The following is a 14181-nucleotide window of genomic DNA, read 5'->3' as shown; positions in this document are numbered from 1 at the left end:
GCTCAGAAAATAAATGAGGTAAGAGAAATGGAGTTGGAATGGGATAGAACTCAGAGAAAGTTTGGAACAATAAGGATCTTCAATAGATTTTTGAGTTATAATTGCTTGTTTGCCAATTGTGGTTCCCCCAACCATGCTTCAACTACGGCTAACCATTTGGGTCATAAAGTAGACCGGTACAGTGCGTGCAAGTACTGCAGAAGGAAGGGTTGTCCCCTCATTGCACTGCAGGTTGAAGAACTTTCTGCAATTGCTTCTTCACACAGTCTGGCTATGTTGAAATTGAAAGCTCAGCCATGTTGAATTATGTTTGTGGATGTCAGCAGCTATCTGAGATGGTTTTGGCTATGGGAGAAATGAATTGTGGGTTTCAGACAAATACATGGTTTGAAATAGAAGACTGAAAAGGGTTCACAAGGGATGGAGTCACACCACTGAATATGAGAAGGATAAAAACATGAATTAGTTTATGGAGAGGTTAAGACAATGTACAGTATGGCCCCTCATGAAATATATAGCTTATATAAGGTTTTTTTCTTACAACTTCATGGATTTTTTTTTTTTAAGTAAGAATTTGAAATGGTGCAACAAAGACTTTTAAACTACTTGCATTTAATCTGATTGCTATTGGTGCATTCACAGTAGGTGTGCAATCAACTCACTTACTGTAAACCAGAAAGATTTAAGTGAAGAAAGGGGAGAAATACCAATCAGTGTCCTGCAGGGTATTACTGTACCTGTATTGTACTTTTCATGGTATCCTACATCAGTGGCTTTCAGTCTTTCCAGACTACTATACCCCTTTTAGGAGTCTGATTTGTCTTTCATAGCCCCAAGTTTTACCTCTCTTAAAACTACTTGCTTACAAAATCAGAGATAAAAATACAAAAGGGTCACAGCACACTATTATTGAAAAATTGTTTACTTTCTCATTTTTACCATATAATTATAAAATAAATCAATTGGAATATAAATATTGTACTTGCATTTCAGTGTATAGTCTATAGAACAGTATAAAGAAGTACTGTCTGTATGAAATTTTAGTTTGTACTGACTTCGCTAGTGTTTTTAATGTAGCCTGTTGTACAACTAGGCAAATCTCTAGATGAGTTGACGTACCCCCTGGAAGACCTCTGCGTACCCCCAGGGGCATGTGTACACCTGGTTGAGGACCACTGTTAAATATAGTAATTGGCATGCTCAGTTCAGACATACAAGTCACAGAAGACAATAACTTAAATGTAGGAAAAACTAAATCTACAATAACTTACATGTAGGCAATATACGCCTTTCATCTGAGTAAATTATTCGTCATTTTCCTAAAACAATGTAATGGTGCTGAAAAGATGTAGTGAGGCACACACTGAGGTTTTGTTTCTTTGTAGGACTCAGTACTGCAGTGGTAGCTGAACAGATAAATCATAGAACTATAGGGAATGTAGGTGCGGAAGGTACCTGCAGAGGTAATCTAGTCATTGTATGATTTAGAAACCTGAATGTGACATGATGGTTTTCTTTTTCAAAGTGTATTTAAGAAAAACAAAAGGAAGGAGTATGATAAAGGACTGTAATAAAACCATAGATACATTTCTTGTCAAATGCAAGCTGTCGTACATTTCAGAGTCATTGCATTCCCTCTCGTTCATAGAAGAATCTGACAGCTTGAAATGCTGTCTGCTTTGCAAGCCTGTGCTCTGTAAACAGAGATTAAAACTTTTAGAAGAAATTTAATATTGGAAAAACTGAATAAATCTTTGAGGCTTTCTACAAACCTATAATTCACATTTTAAAAGGCTTTGTCAAGAACATACTGGATGCCTATTTCATAAAATTAAATGAAGTATTTAGAACCCACTGAATGGAGGAAGGTTAGCTGAGAATCCTCTTCCTGGAAGATGGGAATCTTGTTGAAAGGCTTACAGCTATAGTTGACTGAAATGTTCATCCTCTCCTGTTGCCACAAATCCTTTCCCTGGTACACAGCCCCAGTAACCAGATTGTATATGAAGAGTACTGCACAGGCTGAGGTTGGGGGAGGAATTCTTCCCCAAATTTGCACAGTGACGTGGAACCAATCTGGTACTGAAGGCTTAAAAGTATGTTCATCTCTACTGCTGTGGCAGGTCCTTCCCTCCCACTCCCTCACCCTCCACCAGCCACCCACTTAATGAAGGAGGTGGCTGGGTGATCCTCTGTCTTAGATCCATTGCTTTTGCTCCTGTCTCAGGAAGGCTTCAAGAGGTGCAGTTTGTGGAACCTGCAATACAAATCAAAAAGGTTCAGGAAACACACTGTTATCCTAACCACCTCTGGAAGAAGAGGCATGGGAGGCCACTGTTAATAAAAGGGGTTATAATTCAGGAGATGGAAACATGCAAAGCTGCTTGTCCGCGGCTGAATTGAACAAACTGTTATATAACTTCATGCCGTGTTTTACAGTATCTCTTTCTGGCTCTTGGCATCTGAAGGAACTAATAGCATTAACCATTGCAAAAGCACAGCCAAATGTCCCTCACTGGCACGCCATCTGTACAATGTTCTGATAGCATGGACTCCTTTCCAGTTAGCTAAGTGGATCTTACATGCTGTGTATCACAATTGACTCCAGTTATGTCATTCTCAAGATGTCCATTTTTAAATAGTGTCCAGTTGGAAATGTTGTAATACATTCCCAGATTTCTGGGGAAATCTCAAACGTTTCACCAGGATAGACTGTCAACGTAGATGGGGAAAATGTGATCAGGTAAACGTGACAGAAAAGGGGAATGGGAGCTCAGATGAGGGGGATGGAGGTACAGTTTTGGCTGGTACTGCCCTTCTTTCCAGATTAGGAGATCATAATATTAATGGGCTGACTCGCTGTCCTGTAGGCTATGTACTGTGCATTGACCCTGAGTTAGTATTAACATTCCCTGTAAGCTGTGCACAGCTATCCTGTATCTACCATGCACGTCACAAGGCTGGGAGCATGACCAGTGTAGCAATACAGACTGCTTCCCGGCACAATTTGCTGCTTTGCTGTTACTGAGCATGCTTAGTAACATCTCGTGAAGCTTCTGCCCTTACTTTGCCCTCACAAGGAATAACAATTTGCCCTTTGCTACTGATGGAGGCTAAAAGGGTGGGGGACAAATTGGAAGGAGGGATGGGCTGAATTTGTTCAGGGAGCAAACTGTGTGTGCAGGGGGCTCAAACAGATGGAGGGAGGAGAAGGAGAGAAAGGGGGAGAGTCAGGGACAGGAGGTAGGAGCCAGGTTTAAGAAAGGAAGATGAGCGCTGCAAAACAGTGGCGTGGGGGTGGGACAAGGATAGGGAAGAGCAGAGAGGATAAAAGTTACTGTAAATTGGGTAAGCTCTCTACAGGGTTTGCAGAAACAGGATGTAGGTGGCAGAGCCCCTCCCCTCCTCCCGCAAGACAGCACGTATCAGCACCCGCTTCTCATGGCCAACGGAGGTGGAGGGGAGAGGGGGGGAGAATTGGGGTGGGGAGACAGGCTCAAAGGAGGGGACGGTGGGGGGCTCTCTTCAGGGCTGAGGCTCCTGCCCATGACATAGAAGTTATCAAAATACCTGGAGTAACAATTACAGTCGCCAATTTTCAAATATCAGTAATAGGACATTTTTTCTAATTATCAGAATCCATGAGTCTAAAAGTAAAGCCACGCCCTCGTCATCTGTTTTTACAAATTTGAAGTTCCTTATATTGAGAAGCATCGAATGATGCTAGAAGTAAAATTGAATGAACATGACAAAAGTCTGTTTGTGGGTACTCTTACGCAGAGTACCAATAAAATGCCAAATGTGCTCATTTTAATTTTATCCATGGTCCTGAGTTTAATAACTAAATGTAAGGATCCTGAACAAAATTGTTAGCAACACCTCATAACTTAATTATGGGTTTCATTTCTGCTAGAAGTGGAAGCGGGTCTCAAGAAGTCCAAGTCAATGTTCTACTATTGGCAGGATAATGCACAATAATACCTGTCTTTAAAACTCCTTTGACACACATTTACGTGATACTCTAGAATAGTACTGTCAATACTATGCATTTCTGAAGTCCTTACATGAACATTTATATAATCCATACTTTAAACAGTCCTGAAATATTCATATACACAATAGACTATATTCTCTGTAAAAAGCAATTGTAATCCATTGTGTTTACTCTGAGTTCTGTGTGGGATTTCTGACCCTGCCTCATTTGTTGCAGAAGTTGGGTGCTATGTAGGAAGAGAAGGCATGGTCTCAGGGCTAACGCAGTTGAATGCTGCCCTGGAGAATTGGATTCTATCTCTACCTCTGCCACAGACTTCCTGTGTGGTGCTGGGCAAGTCACTTAAACCAAACTGTTCACAGATGATGGCTGTTAGGGCACCAGGAAGGTGAGGCATACGCCATATGAGACATCTGGATCTAGACCTGTGAAGCGCTGAGCGCTTGAAAACAAAGTCTATTGGAGCAGTGCTTTAAATACATAATGTGCTATAAAAATAAGCACTGTGAAAACCCGGTCTCTCTCAAATCAGGCATACAAAATTACTGAATGCTTATGACAATTTTAGCTTTAATCTCTTTTACCCTCAGTTCCCTAGTTGTAAAATGGGGATAGTGCTACCTAATCTCATAGGATTCTTGTGAAGATACGCTGATGTTTGTGAAGCACTATTATACTACTCTGAAACCTGTTATTATACTATAGTGAGAGCACTGCAAACATCCGGGATAAAATCAATAATTTTGTATTCAGTGTAGGGTTTGGATGGTGTGCATTACATGAAGCCTGGGCCGCACGTTGAACCAGGAGGATAAAAAGAAATATTGAGTAACTCCTAATTCACTGAATGAAGCAGTGGTCCCATGGGAAAAAAATAGTATATGATCATGTTATGATGTCCTGTCCCTTTAAACATTTGAGCGCTCCCTACTTTTCACTGCAGAGCCTCACTTTCATGTTGTTTTCACTTTTGCTGCAAGAACAATAGAACTACCACCACAGCAGACAGCTGAGTTTCTATCAGCTCCCTCTGTGTTTGTGTCTTTTCTGCTGGATCCAAATATAACACATGCAATTAAAGATAGTATCATAATGCATTTGCCCAAGGGGGTGTGAATTTAAGTTTCATGAGCAATCTTAATTCTGGCATTTCCTAACTTTGAGCACTTTACTCTGCTAAGGTTGCAGTGTTATTTTAATGGGCTGCTTTTGGGGGAGGGCGGTTAACAGCTTATATGGCTTTGAATCTATGATCTAGATATTTTCTGTATACTGTAATTTATTTTACATGGTTCAAATTTAATCATATGTAAAATAAGTCTCCAATGTTCTGGCTCATCTGTATAATCCTCCCTCAGAGATTGCTTTGTGGGCTGTCCTGAACAATTATGAAAATGAGCATTTCTGCTTTCCTCTGAATTTTGATGCTTGCCTGTCTGCTTTGTCGATAAGCTGTATCCAGGGGAGCGGCTCAGTGTGCATGAGTTTAATTCCCACACTGTGTGCACCTCCACTACTGAACTTGGCCCACTCCTTCGAAGTAACAGCAAAGCTAGTCATAGAGTTGATGCCAGCAAGACGCTAAGGGAAATGTCACATTGATGAGGATGGGTGACAAGTATGAGCATAATGTGAACAGAAGCGATACCCACTAAGAATTCGGAGTACAAATGGGCAAGAGGAGAAATAAAATAGAGAAAACAAGGAAAGAAGGATTGCACAATGGGAGATAAAATTGTGAGTCAGTCTAGCAGTTGAAAATGTTAATTTCTAGTCACAAAAACGGAGGAGTGGAATAGGTAACTGAAAAAACGGGATTATAAGCTATTTATGGTTCAGGGAGAAGCTACGCTTATGAGCTCTCTCCCAGTCTCACTGGGGGTATAGTTCCAAGTGAGAGGCTTAGACTCATAGACTTTATGATCAGAAGGGACCATCATGGTCATCTAGTCTGACTTCCTGCACATTGCAGGCTGCAGAACCTCACCCACCGGCTCCTTTAATAGACCCCTAACCTCTGGTTGAGCTACTGAAGTCCTCAAATCATGATTAAGAGACTCCAGGTGACAGAGAATCCACCATTTACACTAGTTTTAACCTGCAAGTGACCCATACCCCATGCCACAAAGGAAGGCGTAAAACCCTCAGGGTCTCTGTCCATCTGACCTGGGGAAAAATTCCTTCCCTACCTCAAATATGGTGATCAGTTAGACCCTGAGCATGTGGGCAAGGCCCACCAGCCAGATACCTGGGAAAGAATTCTCTGGAGTGACTCAGAGCCCTCCCCATTTAGTGTTCCATCACCAGCCATTGGAAATATTTGCTGCTAGCAGTCACAGATCAGCTTCATTCCATTGTAGGCATTCTCGTCATATCATCCCCTCCATAAACTTATCTAGCTCAGTCTTGAAGCCAGTTAGGTTTTTTGCTCCCCTTGAAGGCTGTTCCAGAACTTCATGCCTCTAATTGTTAGAAACCTTCACCTAATTTCAAGCCTAAAGTTGTTGATGGCCAGTTTCTATCCATTTCTTCTTGTGTCAACATTGGCGCTTAACTTACATAATTACTCCCCTTCCTGGTATTTATCCCTCGGGTATATTCATACAGAGCAATCATATCTCCCTTCAGCCTTCTTTTGGTTAGGCTAAACAAACCAAGCTTTGTGAGTCTCCTCTCATAAGGCTTCTATGTGTACTTCTCCAAGGCCTTGGCTACACTTACCAGGTAGTTCGACGGCTGGAAATCGAAGTTCTGGGTTCGACTTATCGCATCTAGTCTGGACGCGATAAGTCGAACCCGGAAGTGCTCGCCGTCGACTGCGGTACTCCAGCTCGGCGAGAGGAGTACCGCGGAGTCGACGGGGGAGCCTGCCTGCCGCGTGTGGACCAAGGTAAGTTCGAACTAAGGTACTTCGACTTCAGCTACGTTATTCACGTAGCTGAAGTTGCGTACCTTAGTTCGAATTGGGGGGGGTAGTGTAGACCAAGCCCAAGAGTGGAAACCTGCAGTTCACACCACTTTAGACTGGCTCACTAGGCAACACCTCCTGTTTCACAAACCGCATTCATCTGAGCCAGCCTAACTGGGTTTGGGTCTGGCTGTGGAATCCTTTCTGGAAGTTTGTGACCAGAAATGAACTGCAGTGACTCAGGACAGCTTCATCAAAAACATGTATGATTTATTTGTTTATGGAAACTAACAGTAGAATTAAAATAGCGTTAAAACAAATGTCTATATGCATCTCCTCTGCCTTAAACCTCAATCTTCACTTGTATGTTTAGGTAGGCACTAGCTTATCCCAGATCTCTTTCCTTCCCCTCTCCCTGCCCCCACCCAAGTTGGAAGACCATCTCATCAGATTCCCCCTCTGTTTCCATCAGCATCTCTCCCCCTCTATCCTGTGGCTTTTATCAGAAACAAGCTCTGTTGTAGTGTCCCTCAAGAATTTCCCCCTTTCTCGGCAACAGTTGAGTGACAGCAAAGTGCATCCAGTCCTTGTCATTGACATAAAGGGAAAAATGGTGGTTAACCAAACTGAGAGGATGAAAGGTCAAATTATGGAGGTGGGTGGGGATTCCAGTGGGCCTGCTGTTTGCGGGATTCTCTGACATGTAAAAGGAGAAAGATAGCATAATAAACAGCAGAATTGCTTTTACATGCTTCTTCATTTCCAAGTAATAAATTCATTTTATTGAAACCAAATGGACTAGGGAATATTTGAATCGGTGCATGATTTATTTGACTGACAGTATTCTTGTTGACTTTTGAAGGAATGTTAATTACAGTAATTTTATTTCTGAGTTTTTTAGTGGGTTTCTCTGCATGCGTGGGGTCTGAGGTGAGTTAGGGTATCACAAGAATAAATCTGTTAACCTATGTATTCCTGAGTTGTATGTTCATTCATGTTTATTGCATGACACCAAATACTTTATAGAACTCCAGAAATTTCAGATGGGAAATGATTATTGATTATGTTCAGCCTGAATGCTTAAAGGCATCTTGTCTACTTGTCCCTGTTCTCTCTTTCCTCACCAGCCAGGTGCAAAACTATCCCCTACATTATATCAAGTGCTCTCTCTATTCTCAAAAGCCTATTGTTTCAATAGCACATTTTGATCAAACCACCAGTCTTTATTTTAACTAAATCAATGTCCCTGTTTATAAAACATTTTTTTTAAATTTGTAAACTTTTTTATACAGTTCTTTATACAACATAATATTTATTTGCAGAGCTTGTAGCCTCACTGCTTCCCTTCTTTACAAAATGAAGGACCATAACCTTCAGTTCATTTGTCTGTCCCTACAGATATCTTAAATGAACTCTTCCAGAGGGAGAACCGCGTGCTGCATTACTGGACAATGAGAAAAAGGCGCCTTGACCAGTGTCAGCAGTATGTGGTCTTTGAAAGAAGTGCCAAACAGGTCAGGATTTTATCTAAGAACGTTTTCCATTCCATGCAACTCAAATTCCATACAAATCAAGGTGTGACTTATTGCCTGACTTTGAGGAAGTAGTTGCTCCCATTGACTATAGTACTAAGAACTTTCAAAAGGCAGACTATTCAGAATCAAGGTATAAAAACCTTACCCTACTCCTCCCTCAAAATAGAACACTAGAAATAATAATAAAAAAAAAATTTGGCAGACACCTATAACCAATCTATCACTCTCATATTGCACTACAAACAGGTGGTTGTTTTACCATACTGTTGGGTTGTTGTTGTTTTTTTTTGGCCAGGCTGTGTTGAATAAATTGTTAAACATTTTAGTAAATTCTACCAATACAAAATAATATGAATAAGGAAATACCTGAAAGGCTGAATCATAACAATATTAACTTTAAAAACTGCATTTCTTTTGAGTATCTTCAGAACTGTTAAATAACATCATTGTAAGTGAAAGATCAGGGAAGAAAAATCTTTGCTGTTGTGTGCATTTAATAGCACTTTGTATGCACTCGGTTTCACTGTTTGTCCTGCTTACTGGATTAACATCATACATTTGTGTGGGTCCCTTACACAATGGTGGAGAGAGCTATTTAAAAAGAGAAGTGATTTTTAAACCATAAAAATAGCAGGGGAACTCCAAGGCAGAAGTAGTAATTGAAATGGCTTTTAACTTCTTGGAATTGACTAGATTACACAGAAAGTTCTGTCACTATCATGCTGGCTGTCTCTTGTGTAGGTGGGTTTAGCAGATGTATGGCCTCCTTGTGTCACTTGGCTCCTTATGTACCTGCCCAGGGATATTCGAAATTCAACTCAGGAGGCATTCTACCTGCCTCTATCCCTCACAGGCAGAAAAAAAAACCCTCTGGCAGCTACCCCTTAGGTACTATACATCTCCATCCTCGCTACCCACTGTTTGGAATGACTGTGTCCGAGTCACTGTCATTGAGGCCAAAGAGGTAGAAATTAGAATAATTGCATCTCGAGAAAATGACTTGCCAGTCTGGAGAAACAGAAGAGGCTGAATTTCAGAAATATGGTACGGGCAGAAGCACCCAAGCTTGGATACAGCCTGGATGTATGGTTCTTCTTCGAGTGCTTGCTCATGTCCATTTCATATTAGGTGTGTGTGCTCGCCACGTGCACTGATGGTGGAAGTTTTTCCCTCAGCAGTATCCCTAAGGGACTGGCTCTGGTGCTCTCTGGAGTGGCGCCCACATGGTGCGGTATAAGTGGCACTACCGGCTCCCCCCATCCTCAGTTCCTTCTTGCTGCCAGTGCCGATGCTGAAACATCTGCTGCGTCAGCTAGCGTCATTTCGTTCTCTGTTCTTGTGAAAACCTGTAATATAGTTGTATATAGTTAGTAGTTTCTTAGTTACCCTTAGTAATAGTTCTCAATTCTTCGTTAGTCCCGAAGAGGACTCAGCTGGGGGATGGGGCATGCCCTGCAATCGCTTCAAATGGCCTATGCCCATCAGCGATCCACATACCAGCTACCTAAGGTGCTTAGGCGAGGGGCCCATAAGTGCCAAGTGCCATATCTGCAAGTTCTTTAAACCTGGGACGAAGAAGGAGCGCGATATCTGTCTGAAAGCGCTCCTAATGGAGTCAGCCCTCACTCCAGCACCAGAGCAGCGATCTGACTCCTCACTGAGCACAGCGGCCTCCGTGCACAGTGCTCCGCCGGTGCCGCCTACAAGCTGGCAATTATCCCCCTCCGCGGCTCTGGTCAAGAAGCTGAAAAAGACTGTGAGGGGAAGCTCTCCTACCTCCCGTAAGGGAAAGGAGAGGGCTGGGGGCGAGCCATGACCTGTGCCAGGCAGCTCAATGCCCTCTTCGGGAAGTCGGGCCCCAGCTCAAGTTGAGCAGTGCAGCCCATCCCATACTTCGCCTGCGACTCCGGATAGCGGCGCAGCCCCCAGCCAACTTCAGGTGCCTATCACTAAAAGGTCTGAACGGAAGTACTTTATGCCAACCAAGGGACATGAGTACTTATACTCCCACCCAGCCCCCAATTCCCTTGTGGTAGAGGTGGTTAAACACAAAAAGAGGCAAGGACAACCCGGGGCCACCCCCCAAAAATAAAGACTCGAGGAGGCTGGATCTCGTTGGGCGTAAGATTTATTCGTCTTCCAGCCTTCAGCTGAGAGTGGCCAACCACCAAGCCCTCCTTGGCCGATATGACTTCAATATGTGGCAAGCCATGGCCCAGTTCGAAGGATCGCTCCCTGAGGCTTCCAAGAAGGAGTTCTGAGCGATCCTCAATGAGGGCATGACCGCGGCCAGGGAGACCCTCCTGGCAGCATCAGATGCCGCTGCTGCTGGCACCATGGCTTCCGCTATCCCCATGCAATGAGCCTCTTGGCTGATCCTGTCTGGGTTGTCCTCTGAGGCTCAGCAGTCAATGCAGGACTTGCCCTTCGACAGCCAAGCCCTACTTGTGGAGGAAACAGACTGCAAGTTGTATGGCCTCAAGGACTCCCGCACCACCCGGAAAACCCTAGGTCTTTACATCTCAGCCCCAGTGCGTAAGCGGTTCAAACCATAGCAGCCTCAGGGCCAGGGTAGTCAGCCTTGGCAGGACCAGCTCCACAAATGAGCCAATGGCTAAAAGTGCCATCCAAGCCACCTGCCTCCACCCTCTGCCCAGTTGGGCTCGACCTGTGTCAAGCAAGGGGCCAAACAGTCGTTTTGAGGGTGCGCCTGAGGGCAGCCTACCAGACTATTCCCCAGAGCCATCTGTCCCAGTGTTCTACAACCGCCTTTCCCTTTTCTTCCCTGCTTGGACCACTATAACCTCGGACCAATGGGTCCTCAGCACAGTGGAGCAAGGTTGTACCCTCCAGTTCTTTCCTACCCCCCCTTCCCACCTGCCTTCCCTGTCCCTCTTCAGGGACTCCTCTCGCGAGAGTCTCCTTGTGCAAGAGGTAAAAGGGTTACTGCAGCTGGGTGCAGTGGAAGAAGTTCCTCTCAGGTACCGGAACAAGGGGTTCTATTCCCAGTACTTTTTAATCCCAAAGGCTAAGGGCGGTCTACAGCCCATCCTGGACCTGCGAGACTTCAACAAGTACCTAAAGAAGCTAAAGTTCCGCAGGGTTTCCCTGGCCTCTATCAATCCCTTCCCTGGATCCGGGAGACTGGTATGCCACCCTCAACTTGAAGGATGCGTACTTCTATATAGCGATCTTTCAAGGACACAGACACTTCCTCCAGTTTACGGTCCTCACGTTCAGCCTGGCGACAGCACCAAGAGTGTTTACCAAGCGCATGTCGGTGGTATCTAGATCTACCCCTACCTCAACGACTGGCTCATCAAGGGCAGCTCCAGGCCCCAAGTCCAAAGGGATGTTGTGATGCTTCAAGTCACGTGCTGCTCTCTGGGTCTTCTGGTAAACAACAAAAAGTCAACGTTAGTGCTGGTGCAAAGGATAGAGTTCATCGGAGTGGTCCTTGACTCAACCTGCGCCAGGGTGTTCCTGCCACTGGAAAGGTTCCACGTGTTGACAAACCTCATTGCGGAAGTCTCCACGTTCCCTTTAATTACAGCCAGGGTCTGTCTGCACCTGCTGGGTCACATGGCAGCGTGCACTTACGTGGTCCGCCATGCCAGGCTCCAGATGCGGCCCCTCAACAATGGCTGAGGGACAGTCTATTCCCAGTCCCGAGATCCCCTGGCAAAGATTGTTGCCATTCCCCAGGTGATACTTACCTCACTGCAATATTGGGCCGACCGCGGGGCAGTCCTGTAGGGGGTTCCGTTCGACAACCCCCCTCACTCCATCAAGTTGGCCGCCTTGAACTTCGCTGGGGTGCGCACCTCGGCGACCTCCAGACATAGAGGATGTGGTCTCCGGAGGAGGCGAGGTTGCACATAAACATCAAAGAACTCCGAGCAGTCCGGCTGGCGTGTGGAGTCTTCCTGCCCCACCTGTCGGGCAAGGTGGTACGAGTCCTGACAGACAACACAACCTCAATGTTCTACATGAACTGGCAAGGGGGAGCGCGCTCATCGGCTCTCTGTCTATGGGACTTCTGCATCAGTTACGAAATCCACCTGGAAGCTTGTCATCTTCCCGGCATCAAAAATACGCTGGCAGACCAGCTCACCAGGGGCTTCTCCTCTCACTATGAATGGTCGCTCCATCCAGAGAGAGCCTGCATGATCTTCCAAAGGTGGGGGACTCCCCAGGTGGACCTGTTCACTACCAGACAGAACAGGAAATGCCACTGATTTTGTTCTCGGCAAGGTCTTCCTCCTGTCATGGTCAGGAAGCCTGATGTACGCGTTCCCTCCGATTCCAATCATCAGCAGGGTCCTGGCGAAGATCAAGAGAGACAAAGTGCAGTTTGTCGTGATTGCATTCATTCGGCACGCTCATGAACTTGTCAGTGGCCCCTGCCGAACCACCTGGACCTGCTGTCACAGGACCACGGTCAGCTCTTACACCCCAACCTCAAATCCCTCCACCTCTCGGTGTGGATGCTGCGTGATTGAACCCGGAGGAACGGACCTGTTCGGAAGGAGTCCAACAGGTCCTCCTCGGGAGTAGGAAGCCCTCGACCAGACTGACTTACCTGTCCAAGTGGACGAGGTTTTCTCGCTGGGCATCCAAACGTGGCACCTCTCCCTCGTGTTCTTCCGTACAGGCTGTCCTGGACTACTTGCTCCATTTGAGGAACCAGGGTCTGGCACACTCTTCTATTTGTGTGCATCCTGCGGCCTTCTCCGCTTTTCACCCACCAAACCAAGGACAGATGGTGTTTTCCCACGACATGACAGTCAGATTCTTGAGAGGGCTCGAGAGACTCTTCCCATAGGTGCTGGCTCCTATCCTGCAGTGGGATCTTAACTTGGTCCTCTCTAGACTCACCAGCCCGCCTTTTGAGATGCTGGATTCCTGCTCCTTTTCCCACCTGTCATGGAAGGTCTTTTTCCTGGTGGTGGTGACGTCGGCGAGACGGGTCTCTGAAGTTAAAGCCTTGACCTCAGAACTGCCATACACAGTCTTCTACAAAGACAAGGCTCAGCTGCAGCCCCACCTGGCCTTCCTGCCGAAGATTGTATCCAACTTCTATATGAACCAGGACATCCTCCTCTCGGTGTTCTGTCCCAAACCGCACAAGACCAGTGAAGAGAGGCATCTTCATGCACTGAATGCCTTGGCTTTTTATTTAGAATGTACCAAGCCTTTCCATAAATCAACTCAGCTCTTCATCGCTACAGCAGATAGCATGAAGGGCCTTCCGGTGTCCTCGCAGAGGATTTCCAATTGGATTACCTTGTGCATAAGGACCTGTTACGACCTGGCGGGGGTTCTGCCGCCGCTGATTGTCAGAGCCCACTCAACGAGAGCACAGGTATCTTCGGCGGCCTTCCTGGCACACCCTATCCAGGACATCTGTAGAGCTGCAACGCGGTCCTCTATCCACACGTTTACCGCTCATTATGCCATCACTCAGCAGGCCAGAGATGATGCTGGATTTGGCAGAGCTGTGTTGCAATCGACGCGTCCGTGAACTGCTGGGTGTCATTTAATGTGGAATGGACGTGAGCAAGCACTTGAAGAAGAAAAGACAGTTACCTTTTCCGTAACTGGTGTTCTTCGAGATGTGTTGCTCATCTGCATTCCCCAATCTGCCCTCCTTCTCCACTGTCAGAGTTTCCGGCAAGAAGAAACTGAGGGTGGCGGGGAGCCAGCAGCCAGGGCCAGCTCCAGGCACCAGCCTAGCAAGCATG

The 14181-nt window shown here is 45.5% G+C and overlaps 1 protein-coding gene across 3 annotated transcripts in view; it reads left to right on the top strand.

Moving 5' to 3' along the window:
• The window catches only part of TRIO (trio Rho guanine nucleotide exchange factor), a 433666-nt gene that overhangs the window by 276928 nt on the left and 142557 nt on the right, over positions 1 to 14181 (top strand). For all 3 annotated transcript variants that reach the window (XM_054017964.1, XM_054017965.1, XM_054017966.1), the window contains exon 20: positions 8301 to 8416. In XM_054017964.1, coding sequence (XP_053873939.1) covers positions 8301 to 8416 — 116 coding nt within the window. The remainder of the gene's footprint in view (positions 1 to 8300; positions 8417 to 14181) is intronic.

Source organism: Malaclemys terrapin, chromosome 2, assembly GCF_027887155.1.
Source record: "Malaclemys terrapin pileata isolate rMalTer1 chromosome 2, rMalTer1.hap1, whole genome shotgun sequence".
NCBI lineage: Eukaryota > Metazoa > Chordata > Testudines > Emydidae > Malaclemys > Malaclemys terrapin.
The sequence above is the reverse complement of the archived record's forward strand: the minus strand, read 5'-3'. Positions and strand labels throughout refer to the sequence as shown.